General features: G+C 40.4%; 2 protein-coding genes across 2 annotated transcripts; both read right to left on the reverse strand.

The window, feature by feature from the left end:
* Nucleotides 1-3,317: 3,317 nt before the first annotated feature.
* Nucleotides 3,318-4,045, reverse strand: LOC121999588 (uncharacterized protein DDB_G0279979-like). Its single transcript, XM_042554246.1, has 2 exons — nucleotides 3,637-4,045; nucleotides 3,318-3,472 (listed from the first exon to the last, which is right to left on the reverse strand). The coding sequence occupies exons 1-2, from the start codon at nucleotides 4,043-4,045 to the stop codon at nucleotides 3,318-3,320; spliced, it is 564 nt and encodes a 187-aa protein (XP_042410180.1).
* Nucleotides 4,046-4,576: 531 nt separating this feature from the next.
* LOC122001944 (divinyl chlorophyllide a 8-vinyl-reductase, chloroplastic-like) lies at nucleotides 4,577-6,104 on the reverse strand. Its single transcript, XM_042556937.1, has one exon. It carries the CDS (start codon nucleotides 5,952-5,954, stop codon nucleotides 4,716-4,718), a length of 1,239 nt encoding a protein of 412 aa, XP_042412871.1. The 5' UTR covers nucleotides 5,955-6,104; the 3' UTR covers nucleotides 4,577-4,715.
* Nucleotides 6,105-15,624: the final 9,520 nt, after the last annotated feature.

Consider the following 15,624-nt stretch of genomic DNA (forward strand, 5'->3'; position numbering starts at 1 on the left):
GAGAAGGAAGATCAAAGGTCAATTTTGAATTGACCATTTGCCACCTCATTTGTGAGTTGGCATAAGGTGGACCATTGATGATGCTCCACATCATCATGGTTGCACATGTGTGTGACACCTCATGGAGGTTACAAATCCCCTCTTTAATGGCCACATTAAATGGGAAGGGGGTTACACACACATGAAGGAGAGTGAATGCAATTCATTCTCATTCATTCCATCTTCTTCCTCCTTAGCTCTCTCTTGCTTTCTCCTCTCTTTTGGTCGTGGGTTCCATGAAGGGAGAGAAGGTGGTTGAGTTGTATTCCAAGAGAAGAAAGAAAGGGTAAAGGTCACAAAAGAGGAGACTACTTCTTGAGTGTAAGAGTTTCCTTTCTTCTTTCTTTTTCCCTCCATTTAAATCCTATCCGAGAGCTCTAGAAAGTGCTAGCACACTTGGGGCTCTCTTCTCCATCCTTTGAGTGTGAGAGACACTCCTTGTTCGTGTGGATATCACTAGAGAAGTTCTACCTTGATACTTTGGAGATCCGACAAGTACCTTGGACGAGCGGGATTTTGCAAGGGCACGCCTCGAAGGTAAAATGGTTTTTCCTTTGTAGATCTACTGTAGATCGTAGTATAAAACTCGTATTTGTGTTTTCGAAATTTTTCCTTGCACGGATCTACGGCTTTGGGTGATTCGGGGTTTCCGCGACGCGAAAAGCGGTTTTCGCGGTCCGAAAAACCCAACAGAAACATCTTCAGACCATCAATCAGGGGCACGAAGGATAAGCGGATTTGGACCAAAATTGGTCTCCCCAAAGGAAAAAAAATTCTTCCTCCCCTTGAAAAGGAAAAATACACCCTTTTTATAGGTAGGGTACAACCCCAGGCAAGGGCTGTGTCACAGTCGTGCCTTTTGGCACAACCACACTGTGAATTAGCTATGGAGGAAGAGCACGACAATGTGAAACCACATGACCTAACCTCGATAGGGCTCTAGATAGGGGGCACATCCGTGTGAAACTGCATGGCCTGCCCTGGAATGGTCTATAGCGGAGTGGCATGGTCGTGGGATACTTGCTCTCGGGTCAGGAGACACGATCATGCTAGGGGGCACGGTCAAATTCTGTTCTCCTTCTTTGGTCACTTAGTAGCACGCCTTAGTTCCGTTTTCACTCCAAAAATGCATCCTATCAAGAAAAATAAAAAATGAGCAGATCTCCAACAAAGAGAGTAATTATGCTGAAAATATGATAAAGAGGAGTGTAATAGCATAGAACATACTCAAAGAAAATAAGTGAATGTGCATCAAAGCATGCATAAAAATATATGTAATCTATATACATCAGTCATAGACAATGATTTTTAAAAATCATTTTCATAGACACTAAAAAAGATATTCATAGACAATACTTTTAAAAAAGCGTTATCTTTGATAAAAAAAATGTAAATAATGATTTTCACTATTAGCGTTGTAAAACAAAGATAACGTTTTTTACAAAAAATATTATCCAAGTATTGTGTATGAGTGTTCTTTTTTATCTTGTAGTGAATAGTCAGAGCAAGTGTCGGTTACAAGAGATCGCACCTTTTGGAGGAGAGGGAAAAGGTTCATCCCTGAAAGATCAAGGTTGCCTCTTCACTCTATATATAAGGTAATTGTTAAGAGGTATACCCAAGAGATTGATTTTACTATTTTTTTTTTCCTTTAGTACGGTCTTTCCTCTCCAATTTTCTCTCTCCCTGAGTTTGAATTAAGCATTGAAGGGGTCGCGCCAAGATACATCATGACCCCTTCTATGTCTATTTCCAGTCCTGTCAGTGTCCCATGGCGGAGATCTTTGCCCGAGTCCTTACGATTACTTCGCATTGAAATAGCCGGCTCGACGGAAGCTCTTCAGAAGGAAGTCTGATTGCCGACTTGACATGCATTCAATTTGCTAAAAGAGCTCAACTACGGACACATTGAGAGCAGACCTCAGATCCGATCAACTCTTATTTTATTTTTTATATTTTTTTGGAACCAAATTTTCTATAATTTTGTTTCCTTTATGTGATGAAATTGTAGTTATTGGTACTGATGTGTTTAATTTGTTGGTACCAGGAATACAAAAGTATTACAAATGGAAATACAAATTTAGACTTATCTAATTTGCTTAATGAGCGGGAGTCTCGCTTGCACAAACTAGAGTGCTCGGGGAGTGAAGTCAAGCAGGCATTGAGTCGAGTGAGTCAAGGAGCTCGAGAGATTGAGGGGTCAGAGTGCTTGGAAGAGTCAAGTACTAATCCCACCTAAAAGTTGAATCAAGGAGCTAGGGAGATAGGCAAGTCACAAGTACTCGAGAGATAGAGTTGAGTCAGAGTACTCGATTGGTTGAGTTGTTGGATGATTCAAGAGTCAAGCAGGATAGTTAGGAGATCAGGATATCGAGTGACTCGAGAAGCTAAGTCAGGTGGTCGAGCTATCGAGTAACTCGAGAAGTTGAGTCAGGGATCTATTAAGAAGCCGAGACTTGTGGTAAATATAATTTTCTTAAAATAGGTTCGTCTCCTCTCTAACAATGCTTAGAAGTTCGAATTGACATATATTTCCTTTGATACAATCATGTCTGCAACCAAGTATGGATTGTTTATGGTAATTATATGCGAACGTTATCACCACAAAGGTTGAGAAAGAGCAGAGAATGTGGGAAAAAGTTGATGAAGATTGGATGCTATGCTAAATAAAGGCTCAAAATTCTTATTCAAAGTTTTGTGCAATTCGGGTCATAGATATGCACCCCCATCAAAGTGCACAAGTAAGAAAAAACCTCTCATTCATACATATCTATAATCTCATTAAGTTGTGATTCAATGTAAATCTTGCCGTAAAACTCTCAATATAAAACTATTTTTCCGTTATATTAGAGCCAAGTACACGTTCCTTCCAATTTGGGACTATCATAGTAGAGTCAATTTCATCTACATTTCCATTCATTTTTCCAACATAATTTATGTAGGTGTATGTCATGCTAATAGTTAATGTATATTATAAATATGATGTAAGGTTAGTTCTTGCTTTTGGTGTTAATTTCATTACTCTTGACTGAATTCCTACTTAACATTTACGTCAGCTGTTTAGCTGTGTATTATCTTATTTCTGTTCCATATATTTGTTTTTACTTGTTTACTTACACGAAATTTATAGAAAATAAATAATACAAATATCACTTATTAGATATCTAAATTGGTGAAAATGAAGCGTCTAATGATTGAATGCACATTACATGTCTGAAATGAAAAGAAAAAATACATATTTAAATTATCTTTATAGTGAAACGAGTAGAGATCGATGATCAGGTCGCAGTTTTGCTTTCCCCTGAGTTCTTCTCTTCCGCAGTGATCCTCGCTACTTCTGTATTTTCCTTTTCCATTGCAGGTGCCTCTACTTCTTTTTCATCCGAAGAAATGGCCTCTTTGAAGTCTACAGAGAGATTTCCAATTGATTTCCCTAAGAAATTAACAGTGAGACGGTATGATCAAATGATTTTGTTTGAATATTGATCATAGAAGTATCATTGAAACTATTGTGTCTGAATATTATTGCTAAATTTGGAGGATGATAATCCAAGGAATTCTGATCAGAATGTTTAGAAATCAAGTAAATATATATACCTTTTTTTTCTTTTTCTTTTTCTTTTTCTTTTTCGGCGGTCGTCTCCTCTTTGTCCTTCTTCTCCTCTTCCTTCTCCAGCTCCGGCACTGCCGAGGTTTCGTTGTCCTCACCTGCTTTCACACTTGCATTAGCGTCCACGTGCTCACCGGGCAATGAGTCAGCTGCAACCTCTGTTCCCGCCGCCACAGCATCTAGGCTATCCGGATCCCGCCTCGACGAGAAGTACTCCTCGGAAGACGAACCTTTAGCCGCCAGCTTCGCCTCCCCGTCAGCCGGGGCCTTTTTGGCGTCGTCCACAGCCGCAGAATCGCTTACTTTGGTCGAGTCGGCGCCCTTCTCCTCCGACCTTTTACCCTCAGCGACGCTGGACGACCGACGGAGCCGGCGGTGATGTCCCGGTGGCGACATCCTGCCTGCTTGGAGCCGCCGCAACCCATGTCGACGGAGGAGAGGAAGAAGAATAAATTCTATCAATCGAGATCCGCGATCAATGTGGGTGGAATTAATGGAGGAAAGGTGGTGCAATTATAAGAACAGACGAGCCATCGAGGGCAGCTTCGAAGACAGGAAAGGCGAGAGATTTGAGGAGAAGGAAGCTGCCAAGCACGACTAAATCTGGCTCCTCCAAAATCTAGCAAATTTCTAAATTTTGGAAATCAATCTCTCATCTTTAGCATCTCTTGTTTCTTTCCTGCCCTATTTCTGGCCTCCTCCTAACTCCTGATACACACAACACATATGCAGAGGATCTTCACGGAGCTTTCGCTGAGAGGAGGAAAACAGAACGTGAATTATAGACTAAACCGTTGTTTAACCAATGATCGAGATTGATTTCCTCTTCAGCAACACCAACTGTTTTGTAACGTCAACAATAGAAACATACGAGCAATACGAAAACAATTTAGTAACGTCGGAGCACCAGTAAATGGCAATCAGAAATTGCTTTAAGAATGCATATCATTACTCCCAAGCAAGAACACAAGAACAGTGGGTTTAGAATTAGCAGAGCTTTTCGCAGCCAAGCTCTTCTTTGTTTGCAATTTAACGCAAAAAGTCTGAGTCGTTGGTCGTGTGGCGACTAGAAGATGGTTTGCTCTCCCAGTTCCTGACCAGCCATTCCTTCTCTGATCACCCTGGCGAAGAAATCTTCCAATGTGTCTTTCCCGTAGCTCGGCGTCTTCTCGGCGCAGTACTCCCCGGTTTCCGGGTCCAGGACCAGCATGCTCTCCGCCGCGTAGTACCTCCCGATCTTGCCGAACTCGGCCGCATCCTCCAGCGATGGGAAGATTTTGGCGAGGAAATCGAGAACTCCGATGACGTAGTCCATGACTTGTATGGGCACCTTCAAGAACTTGGGCTCCCGGCCGAGCAGCTTAAACAGTAACTCCCCCTGCTCCAATGGCGTCAATGCCTTGCCCGGCCCGCCGATAGGCAGAATCTTGCATGCCTTGTCCTCGTCCATCACGCAGTCGGCGATGAAGGCGGCGAGGTCAGCCTCGCTGATGGGCTTGCAGGCACAGAGCCGCCCGTCGCCGAACATCACATAGGGCTTCCCGTCCTTGACGATCTCCACCTGCCCGCCCAGGCTCTTGAAGAACGCGGTGGGCCGCACGATGCTGTAGGTGAACGCCGGGTCGCGCGCCGCCTCCTCCTCCAGCTCCGCCTCGAACTTGAGCTTGGCGCGCTGGAACTCGAGAAGCGGCTTCTGGACGCAGATGGCGGAGAGGAGGACGAAGTGGGAGGCCCCGAGGCGGCGCCCGGCGAGGAGACTGTTCCTGGACGCGCCGTAGTCCACCTTCCACGAGTCGCTAATGCCGCCTCCGCGGCTGGCGAGGCAGCAGACGACGGCATCGATGGGGCGGCCGAGGGCGTCGAGGGCCCCGGCGAGGGCGTCGGGGTCAGTGACGTCCGAGAAGCAGACGGTGGCGCCGGCGAGCTGCTGGTCTGTGCGAGCCTTGTCGTCGCGGCCGCGGATGCCGCTGCGGTCGCGGGCCACGGCGATCACGTTGAAGCCGCGGCGACAGAGTTCACGGACGACGAACTTGCCGATGTAGCCGGTGGCGCCGGTGACGAGAACATTGACGTCTTTGGGTGATTCTGATCGGAAGGACTGGGCGAATTTGGTTACTGGAGGAGGAGGGGAAGTGGATGCGTTGATGGTGAGGTTGAGTGTGTGTCGTTTGAAGAAATGCCGAGGAGAGAAGACGATGGAGGAGGAAGTGGACGGAGAGGAATTGGAAAGGAAAGAAAGATGGGAAGGGGGGAGGAAGAGGGCAGAGGATTGGGCGAAGGAGATGGTGGGAGAGGAGAGCAACATAGCAGTCAGTGGTTGTGTTATTTGTGAAGAAGAGGTTGGAGATTTGGGTAAAGTTTATTGGATGTTGTGGATGTTCGCAAGAAGCTTGTGGATAGCATGAGATCTTCACTACTACACATTTGTTAGGAGAACTGAGATTATGACCTAACTTTGTGGCATTAGCTGATTTTAATGAATCGGATTTTTTTTTCCAATTGCTATAAATCTATTCAAATTCACTGTCAACCTTTTTTTTTTTTTTTAACATTGTGAATTGTTTTTTCTCCTCATGTGCATCATTTTCATCCCCATGAATTTTCTCAAATTGTAGTAGTTCACATATTAGATTTTTTTATTCTTAGTGTTTATATGCTTAGAAAATGAATAAAAAGATGATTATCCAGTAATAGATTTTTTAAAAATCAATATTACTAATTAAATCTACATCTAAAAATCCTTCTAACATAAGTTTATCATTTTTGTCAGTTTTGATGTGTTTTGTGTTTAGGGCCATCAACAAATCTCGATCAAAATTTACTAATAATAGTACAATATCCTTTAGAGTGTGTTTTGTGTATACAAAAGAATGTTGGGCATATACAAATTCAAGAGGTTCAAGAAATATTCTTTAGAGTGTGTTTGATTAAAGTTATCATGTATAACATTAGTTATGTGACTACCAAGTAATCACATAACTAAGGTTATGAGAAATAAAACATAATCAAATGTTGTTTGGTTCAACCTAGATAATGCAACAAAAACTTGTTTGTTTGAAGATTTTAATAAATAACCTAATTTAATATTTTACTATATTACCCTTAGTTACAAAACCAACCATATATATTATTATTATTATTATTATTATTATTATTTAAAAAACTCTACGTTATTTTTTTATTTTTTATTTTTCATATTTTTCTTTATTTTTATGTGTTATTTTATTTTATTTCTTTTCTTTTATTTCTTTTTTTATTTTTTAAAAAAAATTTAAAGTTTTTTTTTAATTTTTCAATTTTTTTCACATTTTTCTTTATTTTTATGTGTTATTTTATTTTTTTTAAAAATTTAAAGATTTTTAATTTTTTAATTTTTTATGTTTTTTTATTTTTTTTATATTTTCTTTCTATTTTTTTAAAAAAATTATATATATATTTTAATTTTTTACATTTTTATTATTTTTACGTTTTTTTTAATTTTGTATATTTTTCTATTTTTATGCTTTTTTAAAATTTTTCCATTTTTAAATTTTTTAATGTTTTTTCTATTTCTTAAATTTGTTTGCATTTTTTTATTTTTTTTTAAAAAAATATTTTATTTTTTATTTTTATATTTTTTCTTTACATTTTTCTTTTTATCATATTTTTCTCTTATTCGAGAATATTTTGGGTAAAAAAAATTTGTTAACCCTGAGATCAAGAAAAACCTTAATTTTCTGAGGTTTTCCGATTCTAGGTTGCATGCCCCTTTTGCTAGCGTGTCAGACATGGAACATTACTCGGGAATCATCGATTACCTAAACTAAACAAGGTTTTCGTTGATAACCTTGGATGGATAACCAAGGTTATTAAGGATAACCCGGAACCAAATGTACCCTTAGTGACGTCTAGTAGTTGAGTATGATGATTTCATGTCTCATAGTGAATTTGTTCCAAATTTACTAAAAATTATGCAGATTTCAAAAACTGGCAGGACGCAGTCTAGGCCTTTGAAATTAGGTTTGAGGGCATGGAAAGACTGAGAGAGAGATATAAGAAAAAATGATAATCCTAGTTAGTCTCATTGATTATTTCTGGGGTGATCGGTCCAGTCCCACGGAAGTTTTCCACCGGTCATCAGGATAAATCGGGAAGCGCACGCGACAGCTAGCCCAGAAGCCCAGCATCCTTTGGTTACGCCCCCATTTGGAGGAAAAATTCCTGCAAATATGTCATACCTGGGGTTCGAACCGCGGGTGCCTAGGTGACAACCTATATGTCCTACTGCGGCACCATAACACTGAGGACCTCATAGAGAGATATAAGGAACTCACTTGTGGTGGTTTTTATCGGTTCCGATGTGTCTAGGGTCATTAGTAAATTTCAATCAAAATATATTAATGGTCATATAATATCTAGAATGAAGAATGTTGGACATGTATAAATTCAAGAGGCTCCAAGGAATCCTATAATGGTGTATTAGAGTTAGTATGATGGTCCTAGGTCCCTCAATGTGTTTATGCTAAATTTACTAAAGATTGTGTAGATTTTAGAAACTGACAGGATACATTTTAGGCCTTGAAAATGAGGTTTGAGGACATGATGAGACTCAGGGGATGCAAGGAACTCATTTGTCTTAGTTTCATTTGGTTCTGATGTGTCTAGGGTCATCAACAAGTTTTGACCAAATTCACTAATAACTCTACAGTGCCTAGAATCAAGAATGTTAGACATGTGTATACTCAAGAGTTTTAGAGGTGTTAGTGCAATCGATTCCAGGGTTTTAATGTTTTGATAATATATTTATAGAGTCTAGTCAGGTCAAGGTTGACTAGATGACTAGTAAGGATAGGATAAGAACTCTACTGAGTGAAGAGTCCCAACTGTGATTAGGCAAGGGAAGTCCTAACTGCGGGTAGGTAGTTGTGGCTAGGCAAGGGAAATCTTGGCAGATTGTGAAAATCAGGTAGGAAGATTCGGTAGGTCTGTAGGACTCGATATCGAATCCCTGACAAGTCGATCTGATGCTAAGTCCTGGTAAGTGAAGTCAAGTGGTGAAAATCCTAGGAGGACGTAATCGTAGGTCCTGGTTAATGAAGCCAAGTGGTGAAAACCTTAGGGGCAGGTAACCCTAGGTCTTGGTGAGTGAAGCCAGGTGGAGAAAATCCTAGGGAGAGATAACCTTAGGTAGCAAGAAGTCTTGGAGGAATAAACTACAAGCAAGGTTGATCGAGAGGTTTTCGATTGATTGTGGGCGGTCGACCGGACCAATGAATTTTGGTAAATCTAAGTTTAGTTTTATCATAGTATTTTGCATTACTATTATTATTGTTGGCTAATTTAATATTGTAGGAAAAGTTTTAGTGGATTAGACAATCAGACACTGAGTAGAGAAAATCCAATAGATCTGGAGGACCAAATATTTGACAGATACGTTGAGGTAATCAACTAGAGTGGAGCGACAGGAAGGTCGTCTCCCAAGAAGGGACAAACTCTATGTTGACGATCATTTGTTGACGATCTATTCGTGGATGTTTGACTTGGTGATCTATTATTTGGTGCTAGATGTTGATAGTGATATGAGGAGTAGTATGTCTTGATATTTATGTAGTTAGTAATCAGATTTTAGACTTGTTGTCGGGACTCTTAGGGTAGAAAATGTTCGTTGTATGGATATTATGAGTCTTTGGTTTTACCATTTAGGCTTATAGTGTCCTAGATGTTTTCATAGACTCGATAAATCTGGTATTTCTAGGGTATTTGGATCAGTGATGTTGTCTTCAGTGACAATATTGTGATCTATTCCAGATCCGAGGTGGATCACGAACACCCTCTTCGCATAGTTCCGGAGATGTTTCGATGGGAACATTTTTATGCGAAGTTCGGTAGTACGCATTTCAATTGTCTTCTGTGGAATTTTTGGGACATATTGATATATCAGTGGATCCACAGAAGATAGAAGCTGTTACTAGTTGGGAGTAGTTGAAGTCTGTACAGGAGACTCGCAGCTGCCTTGGTCTGGCTAGATATTACCAGAGATTGGTTGAGGGTTCTCCAGCATTGTTATGTCGTTGACTTGACTGTCTAGGAAGAGTGTGGAATTTTCCTGGACATATGTTTTTGAGTCTAATTTCATGAATTGAAACGAAAAGTTGATAACTGCACCGTCTCTGTTTCACCTTCTTGTGTAGACGGATTTATACTCTACACAGAAGTATGGTACTAGGGGTTGGGTGCAGTTCTGAAGTAGTACGGTCGAGTAGTACTATATTCTTCTCGACAGCTGAAAGACTGTGAGAAAATTATTCGACTCATGATATGGAGTTAGTAACTACCATTTTCACGTTGAAAATGAAGGCATCATTTATGCGAAATTCATTGTCTCCGTGGGAGATTGTGTGTGTTCTTGAGTCTCAGCCAGTCCGAGAGGAGTTACTCCAAGAAGCACACCGATACAGATTTGTTATACGTCTGAGTGGCACTCGATGTATAGAAACTTCAAGAGTTCCTACTGGTGGAACAACAGGAAGGAAGACATTGTGAATTTTGTATCTTGATGTCTAGTGTGTCAGCATGTGGGGGGTTGAACATCGGAGACCGGTAGGATTGTCCCAGTAGATTCGGATACTGGAATGGAAATGAGAGCTTGATACGATGGACTTTATTGTGTGATTATCCAGGACATGGAGAGGATATGATGCTTTGGGTAATCATTGTTCAGTTGGCAAATTTGCTCCCTAGCTATCAATTCATAGGATGAATTCGTTGGATCGATTAGCTGGGTTATACTGTAGAGGGATCACCGGACATTAGGGTATATCTCTGAGTATTTTACCAGATGGAGATTCGTGATTCACATCGTGGTTCCAGTAGTGTTATAGCAGGCTATAAGTATTAAGCTTTGTTGTGATATAGTTTTCCACCCTCAGGCAGATGGATAGTTTGAGTGCCCTATACAGATGTTTGAGGATATGTTGATAGGGGATTATGGATTCCAGATGAAATTGATTTACTCACCGTTGGTTAGACAGCAGTGGGTGAGTAGCGGAAGCAGGGTGAGCTCAGAACCCACAAAGTCATCCTTTACGGCTAGAGATTTGTTGCTTGGATGTTACTCTTAGATGAGGATCCCTGAGTTGAGCAATAAATTTATGGACCAAATTTTTGTTAGTGGGGGAAAATATAAAATACAGTACCCAAATAATAATTAAATAATAAAGTTATTTGACAAATAATCTTATTGATTTTTCAAGAATTTTTAAAAATTTTCTGGAATTTAATCGGAGCTCGTATGATGTAATTGAAGGGGATATGTTCATAGGCTTGGGAAGAACCTATTTAGAATATCTAAAAATGAGAGTTAATTGAGGAATGAACTTAAGATTTAATTAATTAAACCTAGGTATATAATATTATTCCTCTCCTCCTCTCCCTCCCTCTTATGCGCTGAACACCTCCCGAATCATCTCCTCTCCCCATTTCCTCTTCGTCTCATCTCTACCCAACGTCGTCGACGTCGCCCTTCTCTCGCTAGCTGCCACACCTGAGACCGCGTTTGCTGGGCGTTGGCGAGGGGATCCTTGTCATGGGCTTTCACGCCGTTGTACACGGTTTCCCTCTTCCCCGTGCCTCCTTCTCCGTCGCCTTCTCTCGGTCCCCATCAAGCCGACTCGCTGATCCCTTCTCCCGATTCACTACCGACGGTGCGCTCCTCTCTTCCAGATCTGCCACCATCGCCTCCGACTAGAAGAGAGGAGTCGCTGCTGTCCTTTCTCCTTGCTCGCCGATGGGAAGAGGAGCTATGAGGTCACTTCATTGCATCTGATTCCACCTCTTCAACTGAACCCTAGCCGTCGATTCACAATCGGCCGAGCATGCTGGATATCTGTTGGAAGTCCCCGATCGGGTTCGATCTGCGCTCGACATGGCCATCACCCTAGCCTGAGCCCTAGCTTGATTGAGTCACAGTGGTCCTTGTACAGGATGATTCCAGCTTGATGCTGCCGCCCTTGGGGTAAGGTCAGCTCGACGATGTTGCAGCCAAGGCTATCGGGAGAGGTGACATGGATGATTACTATGGGAGCCGACACCCTCTTCAGTGCTGTGATCCACTACGACCCGTTCACTAGAGTGGTCGCCACTGTTCCGATGCAGATGAAAAGGTAAGGATTAGGTATGAGCTTAATCAGATTCTGAATTTCCAGTTAGGAGATTGGTTTATTAGGTTAGTTAATGATTGATGTGGATTTATATTAGATTCGGAATCAGTTGATACAGGATGAGATTTGATTTCATTTTTGACTGTAGTGTGGATAGTTGATGGATTGAGTTAGATGAGTTCGTGAGTATTATCAGAATCATTAAATTGATGTTGGGAGTTAATTAGTGATTAGTGGAATTTGAAGGATTTATGATGGATCCAATTAGGGTTACCTAATTGGATTTGGATTTATGTTAGCTATTTGATGTATGAAGGAATTTGGTTGTGATCTTATGATTTGGTGCAGGACTTTGATTCGAGACAAACGTATGTGGAATTATTTGACACAATCTACATTTAAGGCGGGTACTTCTTGTTTTATCTCTTTAGTACATTGATCTTAGTGCATGAGCTATATTTCCGGATAGTTCCTGTAATTATCTTGACTCAACTCGTATTTTTCCTGCGTTTGATACTTCCACTCAATCTTTAAGCTACTCGTTTCTGTATCTATACAATCTCACGTTGTTGTCTATATGATATTTAGCATATACCAGACACTGGATATATTGATACCAGATACCATGTTTACTTGCTTTGACTGCTATCTATTCATGTTTCTTACTGAGCATGCTGGCTTCATGTAGCATACCTGTTTCTGTTTATATATTTATGATGACTGCTGCATTTTACGCATCATGTCATTGCATGCATGCCGGCGACCATGTCTCCCTTGTGGTTGAGAGGGTCGTTGGTCAGGGCCGCACGCTCGGCCACTCATGGGTAGTGGCAGCTGGAGCATGCAGCTTGTCCTGTTGTGCCCCCCACTCGCACACTCATCGGTAGTGATAGCTGGAGTCACGGGCAGCAGGGACCCTCATCGCAGACGTAGCTATTCAGCTACTATGCAACTATCCCCTCGGCCACTCGAGAGTAGTGGTAGCTGGAGTGGTGTACAATCTGTCACTAACCCGACCTCTCGACCATACAGGGGTCATGGTGCAGAGGGGTGGGCGGGAGTGACCATCCGTGCATACGCTGTTATTATTATACCTGTTGATGCTGTTGTTTACTTATATTGTTATTGCTTACTTATGCTGCTGTTGCTTACTTATGCTAATATGCTCACATAAGTTGAGATATATACCTGAGGTATATATTTGGACACTTCTTTACTTATTGGTAATATATCTCACATGATGCTCTTGCAGTTATGAGCAGTACCATAGCATGTCTATACTATTCCCGACCTTACTAGCTTAGGATATGGTTACAGATATGGACACTTATTATGATATCACAGTATCTGCTATATTTCCTATGAGACTGTATACCTTTGTATCTCTAGTTCTATATTATGTTCATGCACTATCTGTCTATTACTCGCTGAGTTTTTATACTCATCACCCCGTAAACTGGTTATTTCGCCAGGTAGCAGGTAAAGGATTTATGGAGTATCCTGGGGAACTTGTCTGCCAACCCCACGTCACATTCGAGGATGATTTTATGATTTTGGTATTCCTTATGCTATTTGTATTTTGGTTTTGTACTTGTTCTTGTATTTGTGTATTCTGTCATTTGGAGTATCATTTGTGGTATCTTGTATTGGGTTTGTTAATATTGTGTCAAGCTGAGCTGGCTCGCAGTTAGTTGTTCTGTTGTTTTATGTTCTTTATTTTATGATTTCCGCTGTGTTATGTTTCAGCCGTGTGGGCTGCTATTAAAACTGCGTGGTTGTGTTATTTATCCAACCATGTTGGTTGTTGTATACTGCTGATGAGTATGTCTGTGGATATATGTACTTATGCTTCATATTGTCATCGGTACAGGGGAGATATTGTCGAAATTTTGTCGGTAGGGGCTCCTCTAGGGGCGTGACACACTATGTCGCTAATCCAACTGAAGAAACTGGTAGGTATCTAAGTTGAGATCAAGATATGTCTTACTGCCTTTTCCTATTCATGCATTATTATACTGTGCTAACTTTGTTTTGTAGGGATATTTTATATACTGTGCAAACTAACTCTATTTTACAAAATCTAGATGGATCGGTCGACCAAACAAGAAGGATCGGTCGACTGAACAAGAAGGATCAGTCGATCAAACATGAAGGATCGGTTGACCGAACCAAGCTGACTTTGCAACAGTGTTCAGATCAAGTAGTAGAACACAATTGGTATTCAAGGAGGATCGGTCGATTGAACTCAGGGATCGATTGACCATACCAAGTTTGAAAAGCACAGTGGTAGATCCGAATATCAGCAAAGAAGAAACTTTTAGGGATCAGTCGACCGATCAAGGTGATAAGTCAACTGATCAATTAATGTTCTTAATTACGTAAAGATCGGATCTTGGCGAAGAAGAAAGGCTAGTTGATTAGTCGACCGATAGGGTGATCGATCGACCCAAAGGATCAATTGATTGAACGCTTTTTTGATCGACCGAAAGAGGCTTATAAAAGGACCTTGAATCAGTGTCGACGATAACAACTTTTATGTATAACCTTCTGATCTACTACTCTTCTGTTTGTGCTACTACTACGCTTCATTTTCATGTGAAAGCTGCTACGACTCTTCTCCGATGATCTGCATTTCAACTCTTCATCTTTGTCAGTATATTTTGTACTTGCATTATTTCTATAAGATATTAGTTTGCTACTATCCTATACATCATTTGTATGAGTTACCTCTTCTCTGAAGTTTCCAGAAAGAAGACTATTAGTGAATTGCCCAACGATGCGATCAAGGATAATGAGTCTTGGAGTAGGAGTCGACATAGACTCTGAACCAAGTAATCACTTGAGTCATCTATATTGCTTTTGCTTTTATATTCCGCTGCTACTTTAATATTTGTTTTATGAATTGATACAACAAACACACGTTTTTAACGAGCGATATTCAACCCCCCCTTCTATCACGTTTTCGATCCTTCAAGAGGAATCCATTGGTGATGTCTTAAGTGGGTATGATGATATCAAGTCCCTTAGTGAGTTTGTGCAAAAGGTTCTTAAGACTATGTATATTTAAAAAATTGATAAGACTCAATCCAAACTTTTGAAATTAGGTTTGAGGGCATGGTGAGACTCAAGGAGCTAATGTAGTAGAATTACCTAGAACTAATATTCCATCATCTTCCGAGTATAATGGTGTGGGGAACACAAATAGAAATACAAGCAATTTGACATTTGATCTAAATGAAGAAGCAAGTAACTTAGAAGATGAGGTTCTGAATGCTTATACGACACTTACTAAATACTTTGAGCCTATTTAGAGTGAGGAGGAAGAACATTATATCCTGATTACAGAGGAATTATAACATCATGCAGATGTACAAGAATTCTTAACTGATGATATACAGATTAAACAATATGAATTTCGCCATAGTAGTACGGTGACTTAGAGGAGGAGTTCCCAATAGTTGATGATCCATATATTTTGAATTCTCAATTGTTACAAAGGCCAATTGGAGAGGCAAAAGATGAGCATGAATTTTTTGTTGGGCAGTTTTTTCCATGTCGACAAGAGTTCAAGAATGTACTTGTGAAACATGCTATGATTAAACATATGAAATATAGCACAGTTGATACTCAGATAAATAGAGTTAAAAGAGTCTGTTTCAATCAATCATATACATGGAGAGTAGTTGGTTGGGGATGTAGAGTTGACTGTTACAAAATATGTAAAGGAACACTAATGTGGCATCGTTAGAGAAAGTACTGATCATCAAGGATGATCTTCCTCATTTGTGGCATCTTTTGTTGAAGAGTAATTTGTTTCTAATGAACGGTACAAACTAA

Source organism: Zingiber officinale, chromosome 7A (assembly GCF_018446385.1).
Source record: "Zingiber officinale cultivar Zhangliang chromosome 7A, Zo_v1.1, whole genome shotgun sequence".
Lineage (NCBI taxonomy): Eukaryota > Viridiplantae > Streptophyta > Magnoliopsida > Zingiberales > Zingiberaceae > Zingiber > Zingiber officinale.